A 24,354-nucleotide genomic window follows, 5' to 3' on the forward strand; every position below is an offset into this window, starting at 1 on the left:
GAGGTAAAGATTTCTTGGAGCTCTTAAAAGTATGTGATGATCAAGGATAGATTACAAGAGGCACTAATGATGAAATGACAAGATGTTAATACGTCAAAATTAGAATGTTACATGCTCTTAATGTTGGCTCCAATACAAAGTGAAAATCTGTGAATGTATCCAACTGCATCTTATTACCCCCATGAACCTTGGCTCTTAGAGAACCGTAACACTTAAACTAGCTCACACAAGTTACATGTAGGCACAACATCAGTGCATCGTCACCCAAGTATGAAGATATGCAAAGTATGCAATGAATACCTAGTGGAGGATGGATATTACTTACATGCTCAACGTATATGGTAATTTGTGAGAACTAGGAACTTAATAATACTTAAATGTGAAATGCAAATCCCCGCCAAGAAGGGTGGGCACATGTATGCATGCATTATTTTCATATGGTGGATTTTTTTATTAATGATCAGATTTGGTCTCCTCTTGGATGATAAAAAATATATTATATTATATTATCTCTCTCTCTCTAAAATGGGACAATAGATTGCAAATGGGAATCTTTCAAGAAAGTCAAATAGTTCAAGATCGTTGACAAATATAAAAGTGGTCACACTTATGTTGATTGGCATCACTTAATTAACATTGAGAACATCCCTCTCAATTGTAGCGACTCATCAATGACAATTCTAAAACCTAATCCACGTCTGACAACCAACGACGGATTGGATGCATCTTTTGTAACGATCCAACCCATCTATCCCACACTTCTTAGCCATTCATTAAAAATTGAAGGAATGAGTTGAGAAAGAGGATAAGTACCAATGTATTTTAATTTTAAACAAGGGAAGTACATTTAGAAGTATCCAAGGTTTAGAAACGATCCGTTTGGGTGGAGACTTGGCAAAAATCATAGATCTATTCTCAACATAGGTTTTAGATTAATTAGATCACCTTTATGACGTAAAGGACATTCACAGCTAAAATCTTGCATTAGTATTGTCCATCAAGCTTTACAAACTTGACCTCATCAATGAACAATTCTTTATTGTGACCTTTCTACCTCTGAATGTGGTAAGTCTGTTGTCCCAATCAATTGTAGTGCTCCCGTACATAAATCTATTGCCATCTATTTTCACCTTCAAAGTTTATTTGGATCCATGATCCAATAACATGGGTGGCATGACTACACAAAGTTTTAATTTCTAAGAAAAGCACTCAAGTTTATCAATTCATTGATTGGACATGCCAATAGAGAGACTTTTCTTTGAATCCTTTTAACAAATGTGTCAAGAAATTCAGAGATGTGGGCATGTGTTTTATAAATTTTTGAGAAAATCTCATGTCCATATCAACTCGAACAACCTCATGTGGTACTAATGTTTCAACCTCCATTCTTCGTGGACAATCATCATAACTATAATCTTTCCATGTTTCTCTGATTCTCCACATTGCAAATTGAACATTCGCTTACATGTATCCAAAGGAAACACATTCATGCAAAGATAAATGACACTAGTTCCAAATAGTGACTAGCTTAGATTGCAAACTAGCATGAGTTGCATAAGCTAACCAATTCGAGTTTTTACTTTACTTATTGATCAAAATACATGCAAAAAATTATGTATACCTTCCAACAATGAGATATAATGGAATCAAGATAATCTTCATATTCTTACATAGTAAATGTAGACATACGTCTTGGTTGGCCCAAGTATTCTATATCATCCACTTCCCATGTAGTAAGTCATAACAATTCGTTTGTCCAGCTTGCCTCATTGATGGTGACTTTTTCTCCCTTGCGCAAGCTAAATGCTATGAAAAGACTATGTGATATATTGTATTTTGAAAATTGAAGATGTCGATGTGTTTGGGAGAATGGGTTTTTCGGGGCGATTCACCAGAAACACACATAAATTGAACAAAACTTTGTAAGTCACACTAAATCACCCCATAAACACGTGAATGAACAATTTGTTTCGAAGTGTAGCTAACAAGCTATTTACATGTAAGAATTTACCTACACACTGACACACTGAAAGCGTAGGTATTTTTGGAGCCAAAACTCATCACGTTATTGACAAGTTTGGCTTTGTTATATCTCCCACATGAGAAATCATGTCCATGCAGATACATCCCAATGATAATGTCTCTCCATCTCAACCTCCACATATGGCATGACACAAGCCAACTTCACAGTAAACAGCCAAAAGAGCAGACATCAGAAAACTATGGAACCAATATGGGTTCATTCTAGGCATTATCAAATAGACTACTAGCCTTTGTCACAGGTGGGAATCCCATACTTCCAACCCACTTTCCATACAAAACTAATCTTCTGGCAAGAGTCCAACTTCCAAAAGTGGTGATCACTCAGTGATTCATGAGGAATCTGGTTCCCATAAGAATCCTTAATCACCTCCTTACACCACCTAAAAATGCATTCTCCATGCCTATTTGATTTTTGAAAACCTCTATTTTCACCGAGCAGCGCAATAACATTTTCCATCCTCAAACACATGAAGGGAGTCAGGATCTTTGAGTGTAATCTTTCGTCTCTCTAATTTTGATATAATGGCTATGGCAGCATGGCAGTCAGCACAAATAGGCATGCTGTTCATGATATGTATCGTTTCCTCTTGGAAGGCATTTACGAGAGCACATGCAATGGCAAGAAACTCACTTTTCTCAGACAGTGTAGCAAAAGCATATCCCTTTTGTGATGTTTTAAGGATGATATCATTAACCTTCGCATGGATAGCTCTATTATTTTGACAATGTATTGTATCTCTGAGAGGAAATGAATGGATATTTCCACTCACATCAACCCACACACTAGCTCCTTGATGCTTTGAACAAGCAGTGTATTTCATCCTCATTGCTTCGACCCTTTCTGCATCCTCTTGCATGCCCGCAGCTACAAAAGTATTAGCCATAAGAACATAAGCTGCAATACAACTATCATCTAGTTGTACTGTTTGATCAAAAGCCAATCTACCAAGCTCCACATTTCCCCATTTTCTACATGCACCTAATAATGCAAGCCAAACCGCTGGATAATCCGAAGATGGCATCACTTGAATAAGTGACAATACCTTGTCAAAGAGTCCTGCACAGCCAAGCACAACCACCATGCAAGTGTAATGCTCAATCTTTGGAGTAACACCATATTGTTTTTGCATGTCCCCAAAAATCATTTGAGCCTCATTCAATAGGCCTGAATGGCAACATGAGGTCAAGACACATAAGAAGGTTACCTCATCTGGAAAGATGGCTTCCTTTTGCATCTCTTCGAAACAGCTAAGTGCTTCAGGACCTAGCCCTTGTTGGGCATATCCAGAAACAAGTGCATTCCACGCGATTACATCTCGATGAGGAAGCTCTTTAAGCACATCTCGTGCTTTTGTAAGTGCACCACATTTGGCATACATATCGACCAAACCCGTACCAAGCATGATATCCTTCCCTAGGAAACCCCTACTCATAATCTCGTTGTGAATTTGTTTACCTTTGTCTATAGCGCCTATGCTGCCACAAGCCTTCAAGACACAAGTGAAAGTGACTACATCTGGAAAGAGGCCCTCTCTCTGAAGGCGTCCAAAACAGTTCAGTGCTTCGTGGCCTTGTCCTTGTTGTGCATATCCACCGATAACCACAGACCAAGAGACTACATTTTGCAGAGGAAGCTCCTCAAGCACTTGCTCAGCTTTTGCAACGAGACCACATTTGGCATACATATCCACCAGAGCAGTCCCAAGCACAATATCCCACTTTAGCAAGTTGGCATCTCTAATCTTGTCATGAACTTGTTTACCCTTTTCAAAAGCCCCTATGCTCCCACATGCCTTCAATATACAAATGAATGTGACAGCATCTGGAGAGAGACCCTCGCTTTGCATTCGTTCAAAGCAGTTCAAGGCTTTATGACCTTGCCCATGCTGTGTATACCCAATGATTAGAGCCGACCAAGACGAGGCATTTCGCATGGGAAGCTCTTCAAGTACTTGTTGTGCTTTTGTGAGCATGCCGCATTTGCAATACATATCCACTAAAGCATTCCCCAGCACAACATCACTTTCAAGGAATCTTAGGCTCACAATCTCATCATGAATTTCTTTTCCTTTGTCAATGGCTCTACAAGTGCCACATGCCTTCAAGATGCAAGTGAAAGTGATGGCATCAGGAAAGAAGCCCTCACTTTGCATCCGTTCAAAACACTTCAGTGCTTGATGAGCTTGCTGATGTTGGGCATATCCTGCAATCAATGCAGACCAAGAGATTGCATTCCTGACTGGAAGGTCTTCAAGCACTTGTTGGGCTTTGGTAAGTAGGCTACATTTCACGTACATACCAATTAAAGCATTTCCAAGCACAACATCCTTCTTTAACCATCCCCTACTCACAATCTCATCATGGATTTGTTTGCCTTTTTCTATTGCTCTTGCACTTCCGCATGCTTTCAGGATGCACGAGAAAGTGATTGCATCGGGTGAAAATCCCTCGGTTTGCATCCGATCAAAACAGTTCATTGCTTCATAATTGTGTCCTTGTGTAGCAAAACCTCCAATTAGTGCATTCCAAGAGACTATATCTCGAAACGGAAGCATGTCCAGCACCTCCTCTGCCTTGGCAAGCACACCACATTTGGCATACATACTTATTAAAGTGCTGGCCAGGTAAGGATTCTTTTCGAGTATTCCCCTTTTCAGAATATCAACATGTAGTTTAGTTCCTCTATCAAGATCCTTCTTTCTTGAGCAATCCTTCAGTAAGGCCACAATAGCAAAATCCTCACCACCATTTCCGTTGTTGTTTCGGAACCCATCTGTTGGAAGTGCAAACGAGCATCTCCTTGCCATGTTTCTAGTCTGGATTTCCATGAATCCTTAAATGTTTCGAATTGACTTCACACCTGGAACAAGAATGAATCGATCTCTTTTTTTTTTCTTGAAGTGCATCTATTAAAACAAAACGAAAATACAGAAAAACCTTGGCATCCCTACTACAATAGTGAGGATCTTATGGCAAGGTAAACCCTCTAAAGTGATGTAAGACTAGCTGACATAATGACAACTCCACAGAGATCAGATGCGAGAACTGCCAAATTCAATTTCCTACCTCACATTTCATGCTTATAAACCATCTCAAGAATCATAGATATAAATTCAGTCTCCAGTGGATCATTATAGAATGTATCTGTAACTTTCTGTCTCTCATGGGTCAATTTTAATACATATAAAACTCTCTCTCTCTCTCTCTCTCTCTCTCTCTCTCTCTCTCTGACTTCTTCAATACGCCTATACCACCACTGAAAACGTACCACGGAGTCACCATATCAGGCACAGTGTAATGCTAACAATAATGGAAACCGCGAGCACAGGGATGCAGGTTATGGAGATCATTGCTTGCCATTTGCAATCCATACGACACCCAAATGCACTTTGTGAACTTCACCTCGCTCCATCACACAAACCAACCTAGGTTATGATATCCTATCACAACCAATCAACCAAATACATATCAGTGCTGCACTTCATGATTGTAAAGCATCTCCAAAATCGTTCCACCACATGCATTGAGATCATTATCATGTCCGATCTGTATGGAACACAACTGCACTTTGTGAACATCGCCTCCATCCACCACCACAACAAACCTCAGATAGGATGTCCTCAACCCACACATATTAGTTCTGCAGTTCATGCTCGTAAACCATCTCCAAAAACCATTGCAGAACATGTATTGCGATCATTGAAGTGGACATTTAGGAAATCTAGGGTTTTTTTAAATTTTGTTTCGGTATGGATAACATGAATTCACCCATATTTTGCTCCATAGGCCGATTTTTTGGCCTTCTCGCAGACGTTAATATATCTTTCAGTCTTTCTTTCTCAACAACTGTGGCATTAGAAGTTCACATACCTTGGTGGGTACAATTTGCAGTAAATAAGGGAAATGCAATCTCCATTACCCTTCCCTCTCTGATTCTTAAGACCATATCAAGGGTTTAGGGTTTAGGGTTTAGGCGGAACCATGGAAGCTTCGTTCTATCTCCCGTTACAAAAAAAATCATATGCTATTTAGAGCTTCCATGAAATTCACAACACAAACAAACATCTCTGTAATTTCAAACTCTTCTTCTCCTAGGATTATCAAAATTCTCTGCGAATGCCCCTCCATTATCCCCCCCCCCCCCCCCCCAAAAAAAGACTCTTTTTCTAAACTTCCCCAAAATACCCCTGACTCTCATAGACTCACTCTGAAAACACAATCACGACTGGAATTTTTTGGAAGGTACTATGCATCGCATGGGCTTCAACAAGGCATGGATTAAGCGTGTTTCTTGTCTTTATAGGAATGCACATAGTCATGTGTTGTTGGCAGGAGGAGTAGAACCTCGGTTTAACATCACTCGGTCCGTCCGTCTGTCAGGGATGTCCACTTGCTCCATTTTTGTTTCTCTTGTTTGAGGAAGCAATGCATGCATTTCTATCAACACAATCTATGCGCTTGCGTGGTTTGGCGATGCCAATAAGTGGACACGATATATTGGACTCGGAGTTTGTAGACGATACTTGCGTTATATGTGGATAGGACTCTAATGAATTTGCAACATGTAGAAGGGGCTTTTGTTACAGTTTTGTACAACATCCGGAGCTAATCTAAATTGGGAAAAAAGCGTTGCATTTTGGGTGAGCAAGGAATCACCGCCTCGTTGGGTACCGCATCCTACTTTCCAATGGACTCAAAGAGGAGTCTCGATTAGTTATCTTGGAGTGCAAGCCGGGATTGATTTGGCCCTAGAATTACATGTTGTGCCGTTATTATTAACTTTGAGGAAAAAGTTATTCTTGTGGAGCCATGCTAAGCTATCTTTGGCCGGTAGAGTGATAGTTGCCAATCATATGCTACTATCTACGGTGTGGTATATAGCTTCCTCTTGGATCTTTTCAAAATCGTGCATTGGACAAATTCGAAGGCTGGTTCGGAATTTCATATGGGCAAGGGAGGATAGGATTCATGTAAGAGCGAAGGTGGCATGGTGTACGTTGATAACCCCGAAGCAACATGGTGGTTTGGGAATTATTGATCCCCTAGGTCAATGCATGGCCTTGTTGCCAAAGATAATAGTTCGTGGCCCTTTACTAGGACACACCCCTTGGAAGCAATTGCTTATGCACACACTGTATCATTGTGCTCCGGCTATGGGTGGATTATGGGGATGATAGTATAAGATGGATCTTTATACTAGACTAGAAATATATTATGACTAGGAATTGGGAAGACAAATTTTTTAATAGTCTATTAAGAGCATGGGAGCATGTACATAAAGGGTTGGGACATGGGATACCAACATGTGAGGAGGAATACGTGAGACAAAACTTAGTGTGGAATCCGAATATGTGTTTCCCGTCAAGGCACATGTTGGGGTCCTGTACGAGATTGGGTTGGGCCAAGTTCAATGCAGGGCTAGAAGCGTCGGTTGATGCGTGGAAATTCTTTCTTACTTTGCATATAAATGAAAGGTTGGAATATTTTACCTCCATGAGAGGGGGGTGGACTATGTGGGACTAGGTGCAAGTGGTTTTTGGGCACTCATCCTCTATGGTATTGTCATTTAATCCTCCCAAGTGGGAAGGGGCATTTACGAGGCTTCAAGTGATGGTGGGGGTAAAGCTATCTTTGTCTTGTGAACGGTTTCAAGACTATGATGTGGAGGAAGATGGCGTTATATGTAGATCAACGATACAACCAAATATCTTGCAATATGCTACATTCTCTAAAATAAGGGTCCTTGCTTATGATGGATCTAAGTGGATCATCGACCCACAAGTCAATATAGTCATGGAACATTGGAAATTGAGAGTTTTTGAAAAGAAACCTTGATAAGGTTGCAATAGGATCTGGGGGAATTTTGGTGGAAAGATCCATTTGACCGTTTGGAAAAACGGTGTGGTTTTTTTCAGTACTCAGTTAAGAATGGATGACACATTTTGGCAGCTCAACACAGGACTACACTATGGGCTAGTCAATTTTGGACCCATCAAGGGGTCACATCCAAAATTTTAGCAAAGTTTTGGAGGACATTATGGGCAAGGAAACAAGATAGGAAAATAAATGTCTTCCAAGGGCTAATAATACATAGAGCATTACTGGTCGGCCAATGGTTGCAACAATCAGGTGGACCAATTGCATGCATCTATTGTAGTTGCCAGATAGAGACATTGAAACATTGCTTGTGGGAATGTTAGGCTGCACAACGAGTTTGGAGAAAAGTGTTTTGTGTAGGGATGAAGGTTTTTCGTGGGGTATAGTAGTATGGGCTACGATAGCACAAATATTATTAGAATTCAAAGAGGAAGGATAAGGGTGGTGCAACGAAGTCATATGGAAATTCCTTATATGTTAAAGGCAATGCAAGAGGTATGGGGCTGTTATGCACCACCACAATGTGGTTTATTTGGAGTGCTAGATGTTCTAAGGTGTTTGATAATACTATAGTTCATTGCGTGGAAAGTGTACAGAATGTCTGGATGCATATGGTGCATACCTTGAAAGGGCGGTATGATGAAATTAAAGGTGAGACAGATGTTGCAGTGTTGCAATACCTCGAATTTATCCCCTATTGGAAGAAGGGCCCTTTTCTCACACTACAAAATGCAAGACCCATGTGGTGCTTAGCACCACCAGTATGGTTGTTCACACCACCGATTACATAACTACGTTATTGAGTGGTGGAGTGTTGATACTATCTATCTTTTAGGGATGGGAACCCATGGCAAAGTACAACATATCAAGGGAAGCTTGACGGTAGGTCAACATTCTTGTAAAAACTGTTTATAACTAATGAAAGGATATTTTCAAGGAATATATATATATATACATAATACATATATAACATTTTCAAGAGTTTAGGGTTTAGGATATAGAGATGGAAGTGTATTTGATTGAAATAAGAAAGGTATCTCACTGTATTTTGGAAAATTTCCTAATTTTAAACTTGCAAATTATTATAACAATTTGCTCCACCTTCTATTCTTCTCGAACCACTAAGAATCAACAACAATTTGGTTTCGGCTTAACTAGTTTAGCATTGTCCAACCCAAACCAATTTTGCTTTAACCAGTTTAGAGGAGTTCAAAACCTAAACCGAATCGAACCCTAAACCAATTACTAATTTATCTCTAGTTCATTTCTTCTTGAAATGGCATCTCGTTGTGTGTGTTTTTGTTGCTCTCTCTCTCTCTCTCTCTCTCTCTCTAAGTTTTTGGGAATGTATGGATGAGGTGCCTCTCTCTCTCTCTCTAAGTTTTTGGGAATGTATGGATCCAGGAAGAGGTGCCTCCCTCTCTCTATCTCTATCTCTCAATTTTTAGGAACAATGTAGGAATGTGGCACCTCTCTCTCTCTATCAATTGAAAAATATATAATTGACTTGACTGGTTAATGAAGGCTCAAACCAATTAAGATAACTCTATAATTGAAGTACTTGGGTGGCTTCTCTAGATTTAGACAATAATGAAGTAAGTTTGCAACTTTGAAGAGCATTGGGAGTATTCTTAGCAGGTTTCCAAGTATGGTTGCAATGAGGATACCTTTCCTGGCCAACTAAATAATAAAGATAAAATTGTCAAGACTTGGGAGTCCAAAATTTCTCAAACTTATTAAAGATGACATTGTTGGGTGGTATTTGTTAAGCGAATGTTCAAGATTCTAAAATGGATCCTTTCATTACAAAGGGTAACATGTCCATATCATTGTATCTGTTTTACCTTTCTCAAAGGGAGGAATCGCCGATGATGAAATGCAACTCTCTATGCATTGCTTCTTGAGTATTAACGCTAAAAGCTTGATGCAAATGTGTAGGCAATAACACTCGAGTTTATGTTAGATAGGCTTGAATCTCCAAACAAATGTTAAATAGCCTTAGGGAAAATAACTTTGTAAGATAAGTATAAAACTCACCTTTATGACTGTTCTCACTTAATCTAGAGTGCTTCTTTGAGTTTTCTCTCTTTTAGTCACTCTTGTATGAACATTATTTCATTAGTTGAAAATGGTTTTTCTCATTCCTATGGTGAGACTATTGCATTCCCTAAGCCATTAAGGTCTTCGTAAGAGTATAACTCTTAAGGATATTTTTAAAATTCTTAACCTTGGTTAACAAATGTAAGGTTAATGGCTGAATGCCTCAGTGACCAGATCAATTTTATTTCTTTAATTTTTGCTTGATTGTATTTTAATTTTTTACTTGCAGTTTCTAGGTTTCCTTAACCACATGATTATCTTTATTTGGGTTGTCTTCCTACCTAGCTAACCATACAAAAAGAACAATGGAGTTTAAGAGGATTTTCTATTTAAATATATTGAAATATTCCTAAGAAAAGTTCTAGAATATTGACAAGCCCAACAAAAAGTACTTTCAATTGCTCTCTCAAAGAAACACATGCACCCTAGAGACACGCGCATTAATGTGTTCACTCTACTTGATGCCTTCACTCTAATCATTCTAAAAACCTAGGTGAGAGATCCCATTATGCTTTCTTTGTGACATTATTCTAAAGAATCAAGCTTATAGGTCAAAAACAGTTTCGCAAAGATATCTATAGTGGTTCCTTGGAGGGCAACTGTTGGTTGGTCTTCATTGACATGAGATAATTAGATGTAAGCTTTTCGTAGGCAACAATATGTCATTTATCTATGTCTTTTAAAGCTTAATACCATCTCCCCTGCAAAACAAAAGAAAAAGATTGTTACTTTTCTCTATATTCTTGACTCCTGAATCTTAACACCTACCTCATCACAAGAACAGAAAAACTAAGGTGTCCAGATAATGGTTTGTTTGTATCACTAAACCACCTAATCAGTTACAAACTTTGACATGTAAGATTAGAAATAAAACCCACAACTTAGCTGCTTTACATAATTTGAATAAACATGCAAAAAGATGACACTCGGATATCAGAAACAATTTTACAAATGCGAGCATTCATTATCAATAATAATACCATGTACAAACCAAGATATAATTCCTGTGAAGAGCCCTAAGAAATTTTGCATACAAGAGAAATAGTAGGAACAAAACCTACCTTGCATTTTCATTAGCTACTTTACATCATTTTGATCAGGCAGTATTGTCATATAGAGTTTGTTTTACAAAGGCTAGCATTGTCAAATAATACCTGTTCTCAGTCGGAAATACTTATGAAAACACTATATACAAAAAGCATCATGATATAATTACTGTAAAAAACTGTCCAGAACAATTTCATGTTTAATTGGATTAATACAACATACACTTAAAACCGGAAACTCCATAACCAAGCATGCTATTCTGGCTTGGTATTTTACCACCCTAAGCTTTCGACTGGAAAAAACCAGGGGCATCAGGATGTGAAGACCAAAATCTGCCAACCTAATTCATCTGTCTCGAAACTGCTGAGGTTCCAAATGCCATGGGATCTTTCTGAAACTCAAGAAAACATGTATTTAAGTCACATCCATGAATTTAACCATGTTACATGATTTTTCATTACGTGGCCACGGATTTCTCTCTCCACGCTTCACCCCATATCCTTGCTTCTGCAACAGCCTGCTCTCTCTCTTTTCCACTTGCCGGAGCTCTCCAGCTTGTAAGCTCTGTCTCACTCTGGATACCTTGTCTCTCACCATCATCCTTATTATCAAGTGGTTGCAAACCACCAGCATCTCTAGAGGCAGCAGCTTGTTGCCCAACTGCATCAGATGAAGGCCTTGGTGAAGACACTGTGACTGAACTAGTTCTATTAGGTGTCAGTGAACAAGCATCAGTAGCTTGAGAAGCTAGAAAGTTGAGTGCCGTAACCACATCGGCGATCAAGGGTCTTGACGCGGCTTGCTCGTGCAGACACATAGCTGCTACAGCTAATGCTTGGAACAAGCCCCTTGCAGGATAGTGACCTTGGAGATTTGGGTCTACCATCTGACTAAACTTCCTTCTGTCTTTGAAAAGAGGCCGTGCCTGCAGTATCACTCTATAAGGAGTCAATGATAATTTTGAGATGCTTGACTCACAACATAAGAGTATCCAGCTTGGATAGATACTTCAATTGAAAGATCAATTTTAGGTATATAATCATTTCATATTATTATAGTGAAAGGCAAAAATGTTCAGAGATTACATATACTATCATGATGTACACAAAGACAAATTTTTGGTTTATTTAATTCACTGCACACTCGAGAGATCATCATTTTCCACTTCTGAAAGGTAACACCTATGCCTTATTCAATATTTGACACGTGGAAGCAAAATTACCAGCTCTGTTTCTAGCCTTACCAAACAGCCCCAGAACCAGATAATACCAGTGGAGTTTCTGGATCTTTTCAGTAGTATTTCCTGAAACTTGGTACCAGGAATCCATAATTATTGTTCTTTCTTAAGATCTGGAATAGCCCAGGACAGGAAGACCTTTGGAAAACACAGTCAAGGAGTCAAACGGATGGTAAAAGCAGCACTAAGGTATAGCAGCTTGCAGGGCAGCCACGCCAAAAGCAAATCTTAAAGCCATAAAATAGCCTTCACCACCTGTGCAGTTTTGATCATTTGATCAGTTAAAGACTTGTTCGCAGTAACCTGACTTTTGCCATTATAGCCTTGATTTCTACTCAAAAAGGGCTGATTTGATGCCACTGTATTGAGCCAATTATATAAACTCCATAGAGTTATAGTAATCTGCCCAATTAATATAGATATCCTGCTGGATATCAGCTATTGGGGTCAACTATCTTTATTTGTTTTGATTCAGCAATATGCTTTGAATATACAATTGCGGCATATTATTAAGTATGCCATTTTGGTAAGCCTGCATATTCAGAGCGAAAAACAAGAGAAAAGAATCCTTTCACAAGTCTAATCTCAATCATTTCTGCACATTTGGATGTCTAGGTTTTGGCACATTTCAATGTAAGCAGAATATTTCAGAGCGAAAAACAAGAGATGTACCTTCATTAAATGTCCATCTGCATTTAAGATGGATGGGCTAAGAAAAAACATTGGAAAGAAGGGTTGTGAGTGCTTATCTAATGGGTACAATCAGATTTGACATCAAGGGGAGCTTACAGCGTCTTGTTCTATTTTAGTACAGTTTGCAAACAAAACCACACATCACCAACTGATTAGCATCACCAACAAAACAAGAGATGTACCTTCATTAAATGTCCATCTGCATTTACGATGGCTGGGCTAAGAAAAAACATTGGAAAGAAGGGTTGTGAGTGCTTATCTAATGGGTACAATCAGATTTGACATCAAGGGGAGCTCACAGCATCTTGTTCTATTTTAGTACAGTTTCAAACAGAACCACACATCACCAACTGATTAGCAAAGTCGTCAAAGTAATGCATTGCCAAATAACACTTACTCTGACAGATCACAATAATAGTGATCAAATTTATTTTAGAAGGATTAAAAAATGGGTCCATGTAGAATGAAACTGAGCAGATTGGATAGAGTAATGTCAATTGAAGCTCTGGATGCTTTGATCAGGATTCAGATATTCATAACTAACTTTTAACATATCATCAAGTGTGGGTTATAAAATTTCTTCAAAATTATTTGAAGTTCAGTGACAACCAATCATGTGCCTTTCAATGGCCTGAAACCATGGCAAAGCTATTCAAACCAGGTTCCATAACGTCCAATAGAAACACAAATAATACCATGCAAAATCAAATCTACAAACAAGGGTATTGATCAAAGTCAAAATAATTGGACCATATCAAAGAGAAGATCTATATAAATCCAAGGTATATTGCCGGTTTATATTCAACAACACCTTCAGCAGATCCGGGCTTTTTCCTTTCTTTGTTGGGCTTCGACTCATACTTCTACTATTTTATTCTATTCTGAAATTTTATGAATGTACTAAGTGAATGCACAAATTTTGATTGCAAATAGCAATCAATGCTGCATGTGGGCTATTAAGAAATGTGGTCATGTCAAATGTTGGTGTTGAAGTTGGAAGGGAGGCAGTCTTCTCTGTCCCTGCTATTCCTAGACTCTTTAGTTGAACATTGCCTCCTATGTTCACACATCATGCCGAACATTTTGGCCATCCTTAAGCTCCATACTTAAGCTAATTCTTCACACCCTACCTCATTGATTTCCTAGTAATTTTGCGTGCACTAGACATTATATAACCAAGCATTGCTGTAAGTTTCTGTGCCATTGTGAATTTTGTGTAGCATGCATGGCATTGCTTTCTTTCTAGAAGCTGGAGGATGAGATTGTGTACTACGAGGGGTACTGCAACTATCAATCCTAAGTAACCAACCATGGGTGGCGTCCACACCATCATCAGTATCATTCATGTCATTTTTGTTTCCCACCTCCTGTATCATCTGCCTGATTGCTACATTTGCAGTCTCCTTTCTGCAGGACCCATATAATTACTTCAAAAATTTCCTCAGTCCTGTTATTAGAGGTTCTTACCTCTACGCCCATCAGTCTGATCTTGTTATTTTCTTGAATGGAACTTTGTCAGACTATTGGATCTTATTGTCAAGAATTAACTAAAGCATCTTAGATATCTATGAAATATCTATTTGAAAAAATTTATAGTAGCTCAAAACTTGTAAGGGACTGGATCCTAGACCACAAATATTCAAGATATAGTTTAATGAAATTAGAAGACATACATATCACATATTGCATAATACACATGATACATTCTATATTGGAAGAATTCTAAGAGGATGGCAAGATTAATGATGTGGTCCATGAATTTCAAAAATTTCAAAGACCTACTTGGCAAGCAGTTTCCCTTAGAAGTCCATAACATTGTGTAGGTACCTCTCTTATGAAATTGATTATTTACCTCATGCACACAAGGGAAAATTCTACAAAGTCTCCCAAATAAAAGGTAAAAAAAGGAACAATGATTAAATGGCTTGAGATCTTCATCATTCCTTGTCTCTGTGGTACTCAATATGGTGCCAATAGATAATTTTCAATGCGCAAGTCATCATAATAACGTAACATGGCCTAAGCATGCCCAAGATTAGGAACAAACCAATATACCTTCTCATTCCTCACTCAGATTACAAAAGCCAATTAAATTTTCAAACATGATAATGAATGTGTATCTTGTCAATAATTGCAGTTTGGAAATCAACTCAACAGAAATAAGTGATAAAGACCCTATGTTTAGAAATTTAATAAATAAGAGAAGTGGATGATCATCGTTTCTGTCAAAACAAGAGTCAGAAAGGTTTACACAACACCAAAAAATATTCATCGCCCACATCATTCTAGAAACAAAACATAAGGAGTTATGTGAAAATATAATATCCTTAAGAAATCTTACCCATGCGACTAGATTGTGTTCGCCTGATGGTCTGGTTTGGTCAATTGCCTGTCTTCCTGTGATCAACTCCAGCAACACAACCCCAAAACTGTAAACATCTGATTTCATTGTCAATTGACCTGTCATAGCATATTCAGGAGCACAATAACCATACGTCCCCATCACTCGCGTAGATACGTGTGATTTGTCCCCAACTGGCCCGAGTTTTGCCAGCCCAAAATCGGACAGTTTTGGATGAAAACCATCACCGAGGAGTATATTGGAAGATTTCAAGTCCCGGTAAATCACTGGTGGCTTTGCAATATCATGCAAATGCTCTAAACCTTTTGCAGCACCAGCAGCAATTTTCATGCGTGTCTTCCAATCCAAGGGTTCTTTACCCGCAGGAAGGTCTGCATTACGTTTTAAGATATGAGCTACATCGGATGTGCACATTATCAGCAACGAAAACAGCAAAAGCTATATTTTTCCATTGGGCCAGTGTGAAGAACATATAGTTAGAAATTCACACACAATGGATGTATCTTCATCTCACCATGCAAGTGATCCTCCAAGGATCCCAAAGGCATATACTCATATACAAGGAGCCGTTGATCACCTTCCGCACAGTATCCTATGAGATTGACAAGATTCTCATGTTGCAAAAGACTAAGCATCAACACCTCCACTAAAAACTCCCGGTTCCCTTGCAGCCCATTTCTGTTGAGTTTCTTGATTGCAACAACCTGCTAGATATTCATGCAAAGGTGGAGTCATGTTTCTTAATAGAAAAAGACACGGGATTTTACTCTCTCTTTTTATCTTGGTCAAACCTGTCCATCATCCAAACAGCCTTTGTATACAGATCCGAATCCACCTTCACCAATCAAGCAATCCTCCCTAAAGTTTTGAGCAGCTGAAGCAAGTTCTTTGAATGTAAACGTACGTGCCCTTATATTCAATCCATGAGGTATCTTGTCTTTAGGCATTTCAGATGGCCGTGGCCCAGATTCTGAAGAATCATTTGTTCTTTCCAGTGGAGCCACTGATTTTGTATGATCTGAAACATATGCCCCATTCGATTCATCTACATAAGCAAGTAGATCTAGTCATTCTTTCAAGAAGATGAATTCGTTTTCAAACCAAATTTAGTTACTCTCTGTTCATGCCTAGCCACTATTTCTGTGTTATCTAGCCATAGCATTCATTTATATGCAAGTGGATGTCAGACGTTTATATAACCAGGTGAATTCCGGCATATGCATTCAAAAAGAGCGCTACTTTCAAACAACAAAAAGTTATGCATAGATAAGAATTAGAAGCAGATAATTTTTCTATTTCCAAACATAATTTATATGCTTAGATGAGTGGCAGAAGCAAGAGACAGAACTGGAGATTAAGAGAGCCACCTGGTTGAACCTTGCCGATGAGTGAAGGTTTGACAGCTTGACGATGGCGTGATTCATGTTCTTTGTCCTCCTCCTTCTTTTTCTTGTTTTTGTCTTCCCAACAGCCATAACAAGTGAAGCAACCCATGGAAAGGAAGCTCACTGGGGACCAAAACAACGAAGCAGGGAAAAAGCAACAAATTTCACAATTCTTGATCTTCGCTAGCTAAGCAGAAGAAGCTGGTTGTGATCAGAACTTAGATGTTATTTTTTTTGGGGGGGGGGGGTGGGGAAACAATGATGGGGGAAGCATTGAGAATGGCGGGGGGACAGCGATGATTCGCATTTTCTCTCACAGATTATGGGGTTGTGAGATGTGATGTGATGAATGTGAGGAAGGAAGCAGTGGAAGGGGGCAAAGAAAACGATGAGGATGATGGTGGTGATGGTGATTACAGACGACAGGGGCGACTGAGATTAGGTCAAGAAAGCCAAGATGAAGATGAAGATGAAGATGATGAGGATGAAGGTGAAGATGAAGATGAAGATGAAGATGAAGATGAAGATGATGAGAAACAGGGGGAGGGGGGCAACAGATTATGATCTGAGGAGGAAGGAGGAAGAGAATGGAACAGAGAAAGACTCAGAAAAGCAGAAAATCAGAGACAGGGGAAGGGGAAGGGGGGAAGGGATTTGCTCTTTTTTTTCTGTTTTGGGTCTGTTCTTGTGTTTTGATGGTTGCGTGTTGTTGTGGGAGAGAGAGAGAGAGAGAGAGAGCTGTTTGAAGAAGAAAGAAAGAAAGAAAGAAGAAGAAGAAGAAGAAGAAGAAACAGGGGGGGAGTCAGTCAGTGCTTACCAATAGTAGTAGTAGTAGTTAGTAGTAAGTATGTACTACGTACTAACAATCGACAACGGTTCGGTTTGAACCGAACCGCGCACCCACGGCTTAACAGTTTAAAGTTGAACCATAGTATGAACCATACGTGCATTCTCATCGAGAATGTTTCAGAACCATTCGCGTAAGAAAAACACTCTCAAAGAAGGATAAATACCATACTTTTGGATTAACTATTTATTATGAGGTAAATAAGCCTAAAAAATGGAAAATAAATAAATAAATAGAAGAATGTTTGAATAACATTCGCATTCGTTTTCCAACGTAGGAAAACGAATGTTATGCTAAACGAACATGAATTTTACGTACGATGGAACTTTAAACTTTTCGGTTCGGTTCGGGGTTTTTTTTTTAACGGTTCGATTCGATTTCGGTTCGGTTTCAACAGTTCGAAACCGTAGTTTAAACGGTTTAACGGTTTTTTTTTTTTTTTTAATTTAAGAAAAATTGTTTTTAAACAATCTTTTCATTTTCATGCCTTATTCTCACATTTTAGGAAAATCTTTAAAATTTTGAAAATTTAAATAATGAAATATTTTAATATTTTAAAATTTTAAATTTTGACCTAAAGCTGAAAACCGAAACCGAACCACGAAACCACGGTTTTACCGGTTTAATGGCTTAACGGTTTGAACTTTTTTTAATGGTTCGGTTTAACAGTTTCGTGGTCCGATTCCGTTCAATTTAGGTTTCTAAAATTTTAAACGGTTCGGTTTTGACCCTCTTGAATCAAACCGAACCGAATCGTTGCCAATTGTTACTAAGTATTAAGTAGTAGTATTAAAGGTAATAAGACCATTCTAGCAATAAAGAAGAACAAGAAGAGCAAGAGGAGAGAGAGGTAGAGGAAGAGGAATGCTTTCTCTCTCTCTCTCTCTCTCTCTCCCTCTCTTAGATTTTGAAGGTATCTGATATACTTTTCTTAGTAGAAACACATCATAGTCCAAATCGAGGACTCCCATGAGTTGAAGGCTTTCATTGGGAGTCTGTTTTTAGACAAACCTCATATTGACACACTACTAGAGGATCTGGAGGTATTGCAATATTGTTTTGGAGAGAGATATATAATAGGATAGGAATACTAAGGACAAACCCAGAAACCCATTTTATGTGGGTGAAAGTCCTCACTAGCAAGGATCGGGCAATATTTATTGTCATTTGTTACTTTCCCCCCTAAAGGATCCCGTTATAATATGGCTTGAGAAGTGAGTTTAGTTGGTGAAGGAGCGCCAGATGGGCCTTCTCCATACAAACCTTTATCAGATGACATAATCCAATATTCTTCTCAAGGGGAAGTCTTCCTCGTAGGAGATTTCATTGCGAGAACCCAATCCCGACAATGCACAATATTTTAGATGGATAAAAACCTAGAAATGGTGGATTTCAACCCTTTAGCCATATGCATCACATGTAGATCAAAAGACCAAGGTATGGGTGCCAAAAACTTTGGCCATCATCTGCTCGAACTTGGAAGTCGACACCAGATGATCATATATAATGGTTTAGCCAAGTGGCTAGGCTCTGAAGAGCTTACATGTTTCCCACATGGAGGAGGGAGGGGATAACACAGTTGATTATCTAATAGGACACCCTAAAGCTACCCACATGATTAACTCCTTCTGGGTGGCCCCATTCCCTATTGGTGCAGACCATATCTTCCTATACTCTGAGCTAAAATATGACATCTCTAACGACACCAACTCTAGTAAACCAAACCATCACACCACAATACATTTCACACATGAGCTCTCTGACATCTACTCCCGACATATTCAAACCCATCTCTCCTCTCTTGATTCTTCCCCACCTTTAGAGAACCTTACTATAGAACTCATACACATCCTTCACTCCGCAACAATTAGAAGTTTCCCATACACAAAACACTCCAATCAAAGTAGAATAGGTTTTATGCCACAAAATAGATGGTGTGATGAGGATTGTTGAGAATTGTATAGACAACTTAAAGTATCGCAACTTAATGGTACTATTTCCTTAGTACAGGCTCGCAAAGAGATGCGGAAGATGACAGGTCGTAAAAGACGAGCGTGGGAAACATCTCAATATTGGGAACTCTACCACATGCTCAATACTAGGGATTGCGCCCTTGCATGGAAGAGACTACGGGAACCAAGACCACAAACACCCATCGAGGAGACTGAGGATTGTTGAGAATTGTATAGACAACTTAAAGTATCGCAACTTAATGGTACTATTTCCTCAATACAGGCTCACAAAGAGATGCGGAAGATGACATGTCGTAAAAGACGAGCGTGGGAAACATCTCAATATTGGGAACTCTACCACATGCTCATGACTAGGGATTGCGCCCTTGCATGGAAGAGACTACGGGAACCAAGACCACAAACACCCATCGAGGATCCCAACACTTGGCACAAATATACATCGAGATCTATGCTTTATATGAGCAAGTCTCCGGGTGCGTAAGATACCCAGGTGGGCTATCCGATTGCTTCACTAGCACCATTGGTGTAAAACAAGGTTGCCACCTATCACTGACTCTTTTTGGGATCTACATTGATGAGATCACTTATTTTATTGCATGATGTAAGGGAGGCAACGGAGTAGTCATTGGGAGTACGCAAGTTAGTCTCTTACTCTATGCAAACAACATAGGCTTGCTCTTGGAGTCTGAACATGACCTACAAAAGCACCTTAAATGCCTTAGATGACTTTTGCACACAACGAGGATTGGTAGTAAATCTAGGGAAAACTAATTTGTCATTATCTTTCACACATCTGCTCGAGTTAGGACTAAATGTCACCTAATCCTCGCTCATAGACAAGTTGAGGTAGTTGGATCATATGTATATCTTGGAGTCACTTTCAGTGCTCGCTCGGGTAAATTTTTGATGATATAGGCAACCAAAGATAGGGTAACAAGAGGATATGCACCCCTCTCACTCTTAGAGAGGCAATGCCACTAGACATACTTTCAAGAGCCACAAACTAAGGGATGGCTCTTCGACTCATTAGTGACCCCTTCCCTCATGTATGCATTAGTAATTTGGGCTCCAGGTCTACCATCTTTCATGTGGACACAATTAGAGAGACCATTGGTGATGATGTTATCACGTCAACTCCGAAACAAATCAATAGTACCACATGACATTATTAGACCATGGGGACACTTTTCACAACCTCTAGGGTCACGAAGGTGATAAAGAAATTACAACATAGGAAGTCCATGGACAACACATGATTGTGAGCAGAACACATCATATATGCGTGAGAGTGCCTAGCTCCCTTTCTAACTCTAATCTTCAATCATGAGGGTTTTCCACCACGATAGACTATGACCACAGTGGCCCCCATACATAAAGGAGGGGACCCCATGGACCCAAATATATATAGGACCATCATGATAGGTCATACACTCGCTAAATTGTGTGGTGTAGTAATGGATGTTGAGCTTAGCGATTATATGGAGACCTTAAATCTTCAAGAACTTGAAGATGCTGGCTTTACATGAGCCTTCTCTACTATTGTTCATATATTCACACTTAGATGCTTAATTGACCAGACAAAGGCTCGCAAGAAGAAACTATATTGTTGTTTTGTGGATTTCTGCAAAGCCTTTGACACAGTCCCTAGAGAGTGGTTGTTTGATAGGCTTAAAAGCTTTAAGATACCAGATGACATGATTTGGGCCATCTACGCACTATATGAGCAAGTCTCCGGGTGCGTACGATGTCCAAGTGGCCTATCCAATTGCTTCACTAGCACTATTGGTGTAAAGCAAGGCTGCCTCCTATCACCGACTCTTTTTGGGATCTACATTGATGAGATTACATATTTTATTGCTTGTATGGGAGGCAATGGAGTAGTCCTTGGGGGTATGCAGGTTCGTATCTTGCTCTATGCGGACAACATAGGTTTGCTCTCTAAGTTTGAACACGACCTACAAAGGCACCTTAATGCCTTAGATGACTTTTACACACAGTGAGAGTTGGTAGTGAACCTAGGGAAAACTAAAGTCCTCATCTTCCACACATCGGCTCAAGTTAGAACTAAGTGTCACCTAACCATCTCCCATAGCCTAGTTGAGGTAGTTGGATCATATGTATATCTGAAGTCACTTTTAGTGCTCGCTTAGGTAAATTTTCGATGACACAAGCAACAAAGGATAGACTTACAAGAGGACATACATCCCTCTCACTCTTAGAGAGACAATGCCATCAAGCATACTTTCAAGAACCACAAACTAAGGTGTGGCTCTTCAACTCATTAGTGACCCCCTCCTTCATGTATGCATCAGTGGTTTGGACTCCAAGGCTACCATCTTTCATGTGGACGTAATTAGAGAGACCATTGGTGATGATGTTATCATGCCAACTCCGAAGCAAATCGACAGTACCATATGACATTATTAGAGTTGAGTTCACTTGACCCCTGATGTCAGTAGAAGCATTGTTTCAACTTTTAGTCTTTATTCATAGGATACATAGCCAACCACATGATAGGATATCTCGCCAAGCTTTTAAGGCATCTCGATCCCTCTATGAGACCGGAGATACTAGCTCTTGCTATAGCATTGTAATGAGTTGGCTGCTTGCCAACGGCCTAGAAATTAATAACCTACCTCCCCTTAAGTACTACCACGAGACTGATAAAACTTTAATCTCACATGAGAACTGTAATAAAATAATATGCCAAGAAAAATGACAAATTTACACTTGATATAAATGAATCACCCCAAGAGGGCCACTCTCATCTAAAATGTTGTGCTATAAGTAACACTTCATGCACTTCTCTAAGTTAGGTTTTATTACACAACCAACATATCTAGATACATTCTTATCAAATGCACTAAGGGTTGTCATTCGACAACTTAGGATATCATCTCACCAACTTGAGATTGAGAATGGTCGTACTAATAGAGTCCATAGAGAGGAAAGGATATACAGATTATGTCACATATAGATAGAGGATGAGTGTCACTTTATATGCAAGTGTCCAACTTACGCTGAGATAAGGGCGAAATACCAAAACATACTAGGACCCTCTCCAAACTATTAGATACCTCAGATATAAAGAAACTAGGTAGGTATATCTTAGAGCTAAAACAACATAGAGAGAATAAGCTACACTGTTAACCATAACCATTCTAATATTCACCAACATGTAAGTAATGAAACTTTTAGGAACAGGGGGAGATGATGAATGTGGACACAACTACACCACCCGGCCTCTCCCTTGCTGAAGCAGAAAAGCAAAGAACAACGAAACACGCTCGGATGTCGGGCTTTAAAGCAACTCGACTTGGAGTGGAATAATTAAGAAGATAAGGGGACATGAGCTACGCCACCTAGAAGCTATGGTTGGGGTATCTTTTACATTGGAACCATGGGCCACATCCACATTGAAACCCTTTGACCTCCCTCTTCTTTTCAAGAGACTTGGATGGAAATGAAACTAGGCTTAGTATAAAGTCATTTCCTCTGTAGAATATGTTTACACCATAATATGTTTTTGTATAATACTAGAACTCTTGAGCTTAAGTTCTATTTTATTTTATTTTATTTTTACTTCCGATGAATGGTTAAATACCCATTTTGTTGTAAACCAATTGTCTCATGGGCCAATTCTGGTCTTAGAAGACGTTAATATATCTTTTTCTTTTTCTTTCTCAATGGGCCTAATGGCTAGAACTATTTAATGGGCCCAAGCTAGGTGCAGAGTTCAAATATCTGACAACGTGGCACATATTAAGATTTTGGTCTTAGAAGACGTTAATATATTTCTCTCTCTCTCTCTCTCTCTCTCTCTCTCTCTCTCTCTCTCTCTCTCTCTACGAAGGGCTTGCTTCTTGTATCCCGATCAAGACATGACTTCGATTTAATCGTTTTGTGAGGTTGATAGCTCAGGCATGCATCGCTTTCATAACCTCTTTGTCCCCTGAATCTCATTCTTTATTATGCACTTCCTACATCTTATCCATATGTGTCTTTGATCCAACTGTTTGTATCTCATTCTTAGGTGGTTAACGCCTTCCTATGCAACCTCAACCTTTCGACGACTTGTGAGCTTCTCATTTGCCCTCTCGTGAGGGGACTCGCTTCTAGGAGTGAGTGATAACCTTCACGTGCAACTTTGCATTTCATGTTGTGATCATGCCACCATTCACCCAACTCCCCCTTCCCTCTTGATGGATATGCAAGCACATGGGTTAGGGTTATAATACACGAAATGTTGGTACCATAGATTTAATTACTTTGTGGTGATCCTCAAATCCTTCTTCTTAGTACAAAAGATTTGATGATGGCAATTAAAAGGTATGATACGATTGTATGTATAGTTTTTGAATGAGACATGACAATGTTGTTGTGATTTGCACCTAGCATTAGTTGATGGCGGTATTGTCAAGTGTGGTGGGAGATCAAACAACGGAGATAATGGGATATATTGACGACGCTCTAAGAGGCCAAAACACGATACGACAAAATCTACTGGAAGAGGAAGTTTTACCAACATCGAACAATGGAGTAAACTATAGTGATAAACCACATCAACACCCTCATCACTTTATATTCACTACAACCAAAGGCAGATGAACCTGTTTAAATTCATGTGCATAACCAAAACCTATCTCATGACTAGTTATGGTTATGTATGTAACACAATGTTAGATGAGAACGAAGAGAGAATAATAACAATGTATTGAATGATGTAACAATTATTATTAATGCCTTATCTTAGGACCTTTCTTGTAATCAATCCGTCAATTGACTTATTT

The 24,354-nt window shown here is 39.1% G+C and overlaps 2 protein-coding genes and 1 long non-coding RNA gene across 6 annotated transcripts; 1 reads left to right on the forward strand and 2 right to left on the reverse strand.

The window, feature by feature from the left end:
• Positions 1 to 2,020: 2,020 nt before the first annotated feature.
• LOC147857302 (pentatricopeptide repeat-containing protein At2g33680-like) lies at positions 2,021 to 5,654 on the reverse strand. Its single transcript, XM_087328190.1, has 2 exons — positions 5,312 to 5,654; positions 2,021 to 4,903 (listed from the first exon to the last, which is right to left on the reverse strand). Exon 2 carries the CDS (start codon positions 4,869 to 4,871, stop codon positions 2,472 to 2,474), a length of 2,400 nt encoding a protein of 799 aa, XP_087184316.1. The 5' UTR covers positions 4,872 to 4,903; positions 5,312 to 5,654; the 3' UTR covers positions 2,021 to 2,471.
• Positions 5,655 to 11,208: 5,554 nt separating this feature from the next.
• LOC147857303 (putative serine/threonine-protein kinase PBL7) lies at positions 11,209 to 16,890 on the reverse strand. 4 transcript variants are annotated; one of them, XM_087328574.1, is made up of 5 exons: positions 16,727 to 16,890; positions 16,151 to 16,377; positions 15,874 to 16,063; positions 15,339 to 15,730; positions 11,209 to 11,992 (listed from the first exon to the last, which is right to left on the reverse strand). In XM_087328574.1, exons 1-5 carry the CDS (start codon positions 16,851 to 16,853, stop codon positions 11,525 to 11,527), a joined length of 1,404 nt encoding a protein of 467 aa, XP_087184700.1. In that variant the 5' UTR covers positions 16,854 to 16,890; the 3' UTR covers positions 11,209 to 11,524. The 4 variants fall into 4 exon arrangements, with proteins under 4 accessions (XP_087184700.1, XP_087184699.1, XP_087184698.1 ...); XM_087328573.1 differs by having other exon boundaries at positions 15,874 to 16,066; positions 16,727 to 16,889; XM_087328572.1 differs by having other exon boundaries at positions 16,151 to 16,404; positions 16,727 to 16,889.
• LOC147857304 (uncharacterized) lies at positions 15,050 to 15,418 on the forward strand. Its single transcript, XR_015530608.1, has 2 exons — positions 15,050 to 15,202; positions 15,243 to 15,418. It is a non-coding gene; the product is annotated as an uncharacterized LOC147857304 (long non-coding RNA).
• Positions 16,891 to 24,354: the final 7,464 nt, after the last annotated feature.

This window comes from Azolla caroliniana, unplaced genomic scaffold, assembly GCF_043228905.1.
Source record: "Azolla caroliniana isolate FFs.n. ecotype wild unplaced genomic scaffold, voAzoCaro1.0.p SCAF_12, whole genome shotgun sequence".
Classification (NCBI taxonomy): Eukaryota; Viridiplantae; Streptophyta; class Polypodiopsida; order Salviniales; family Salviniaceae; genus Azolla; species Azolla caroliniana.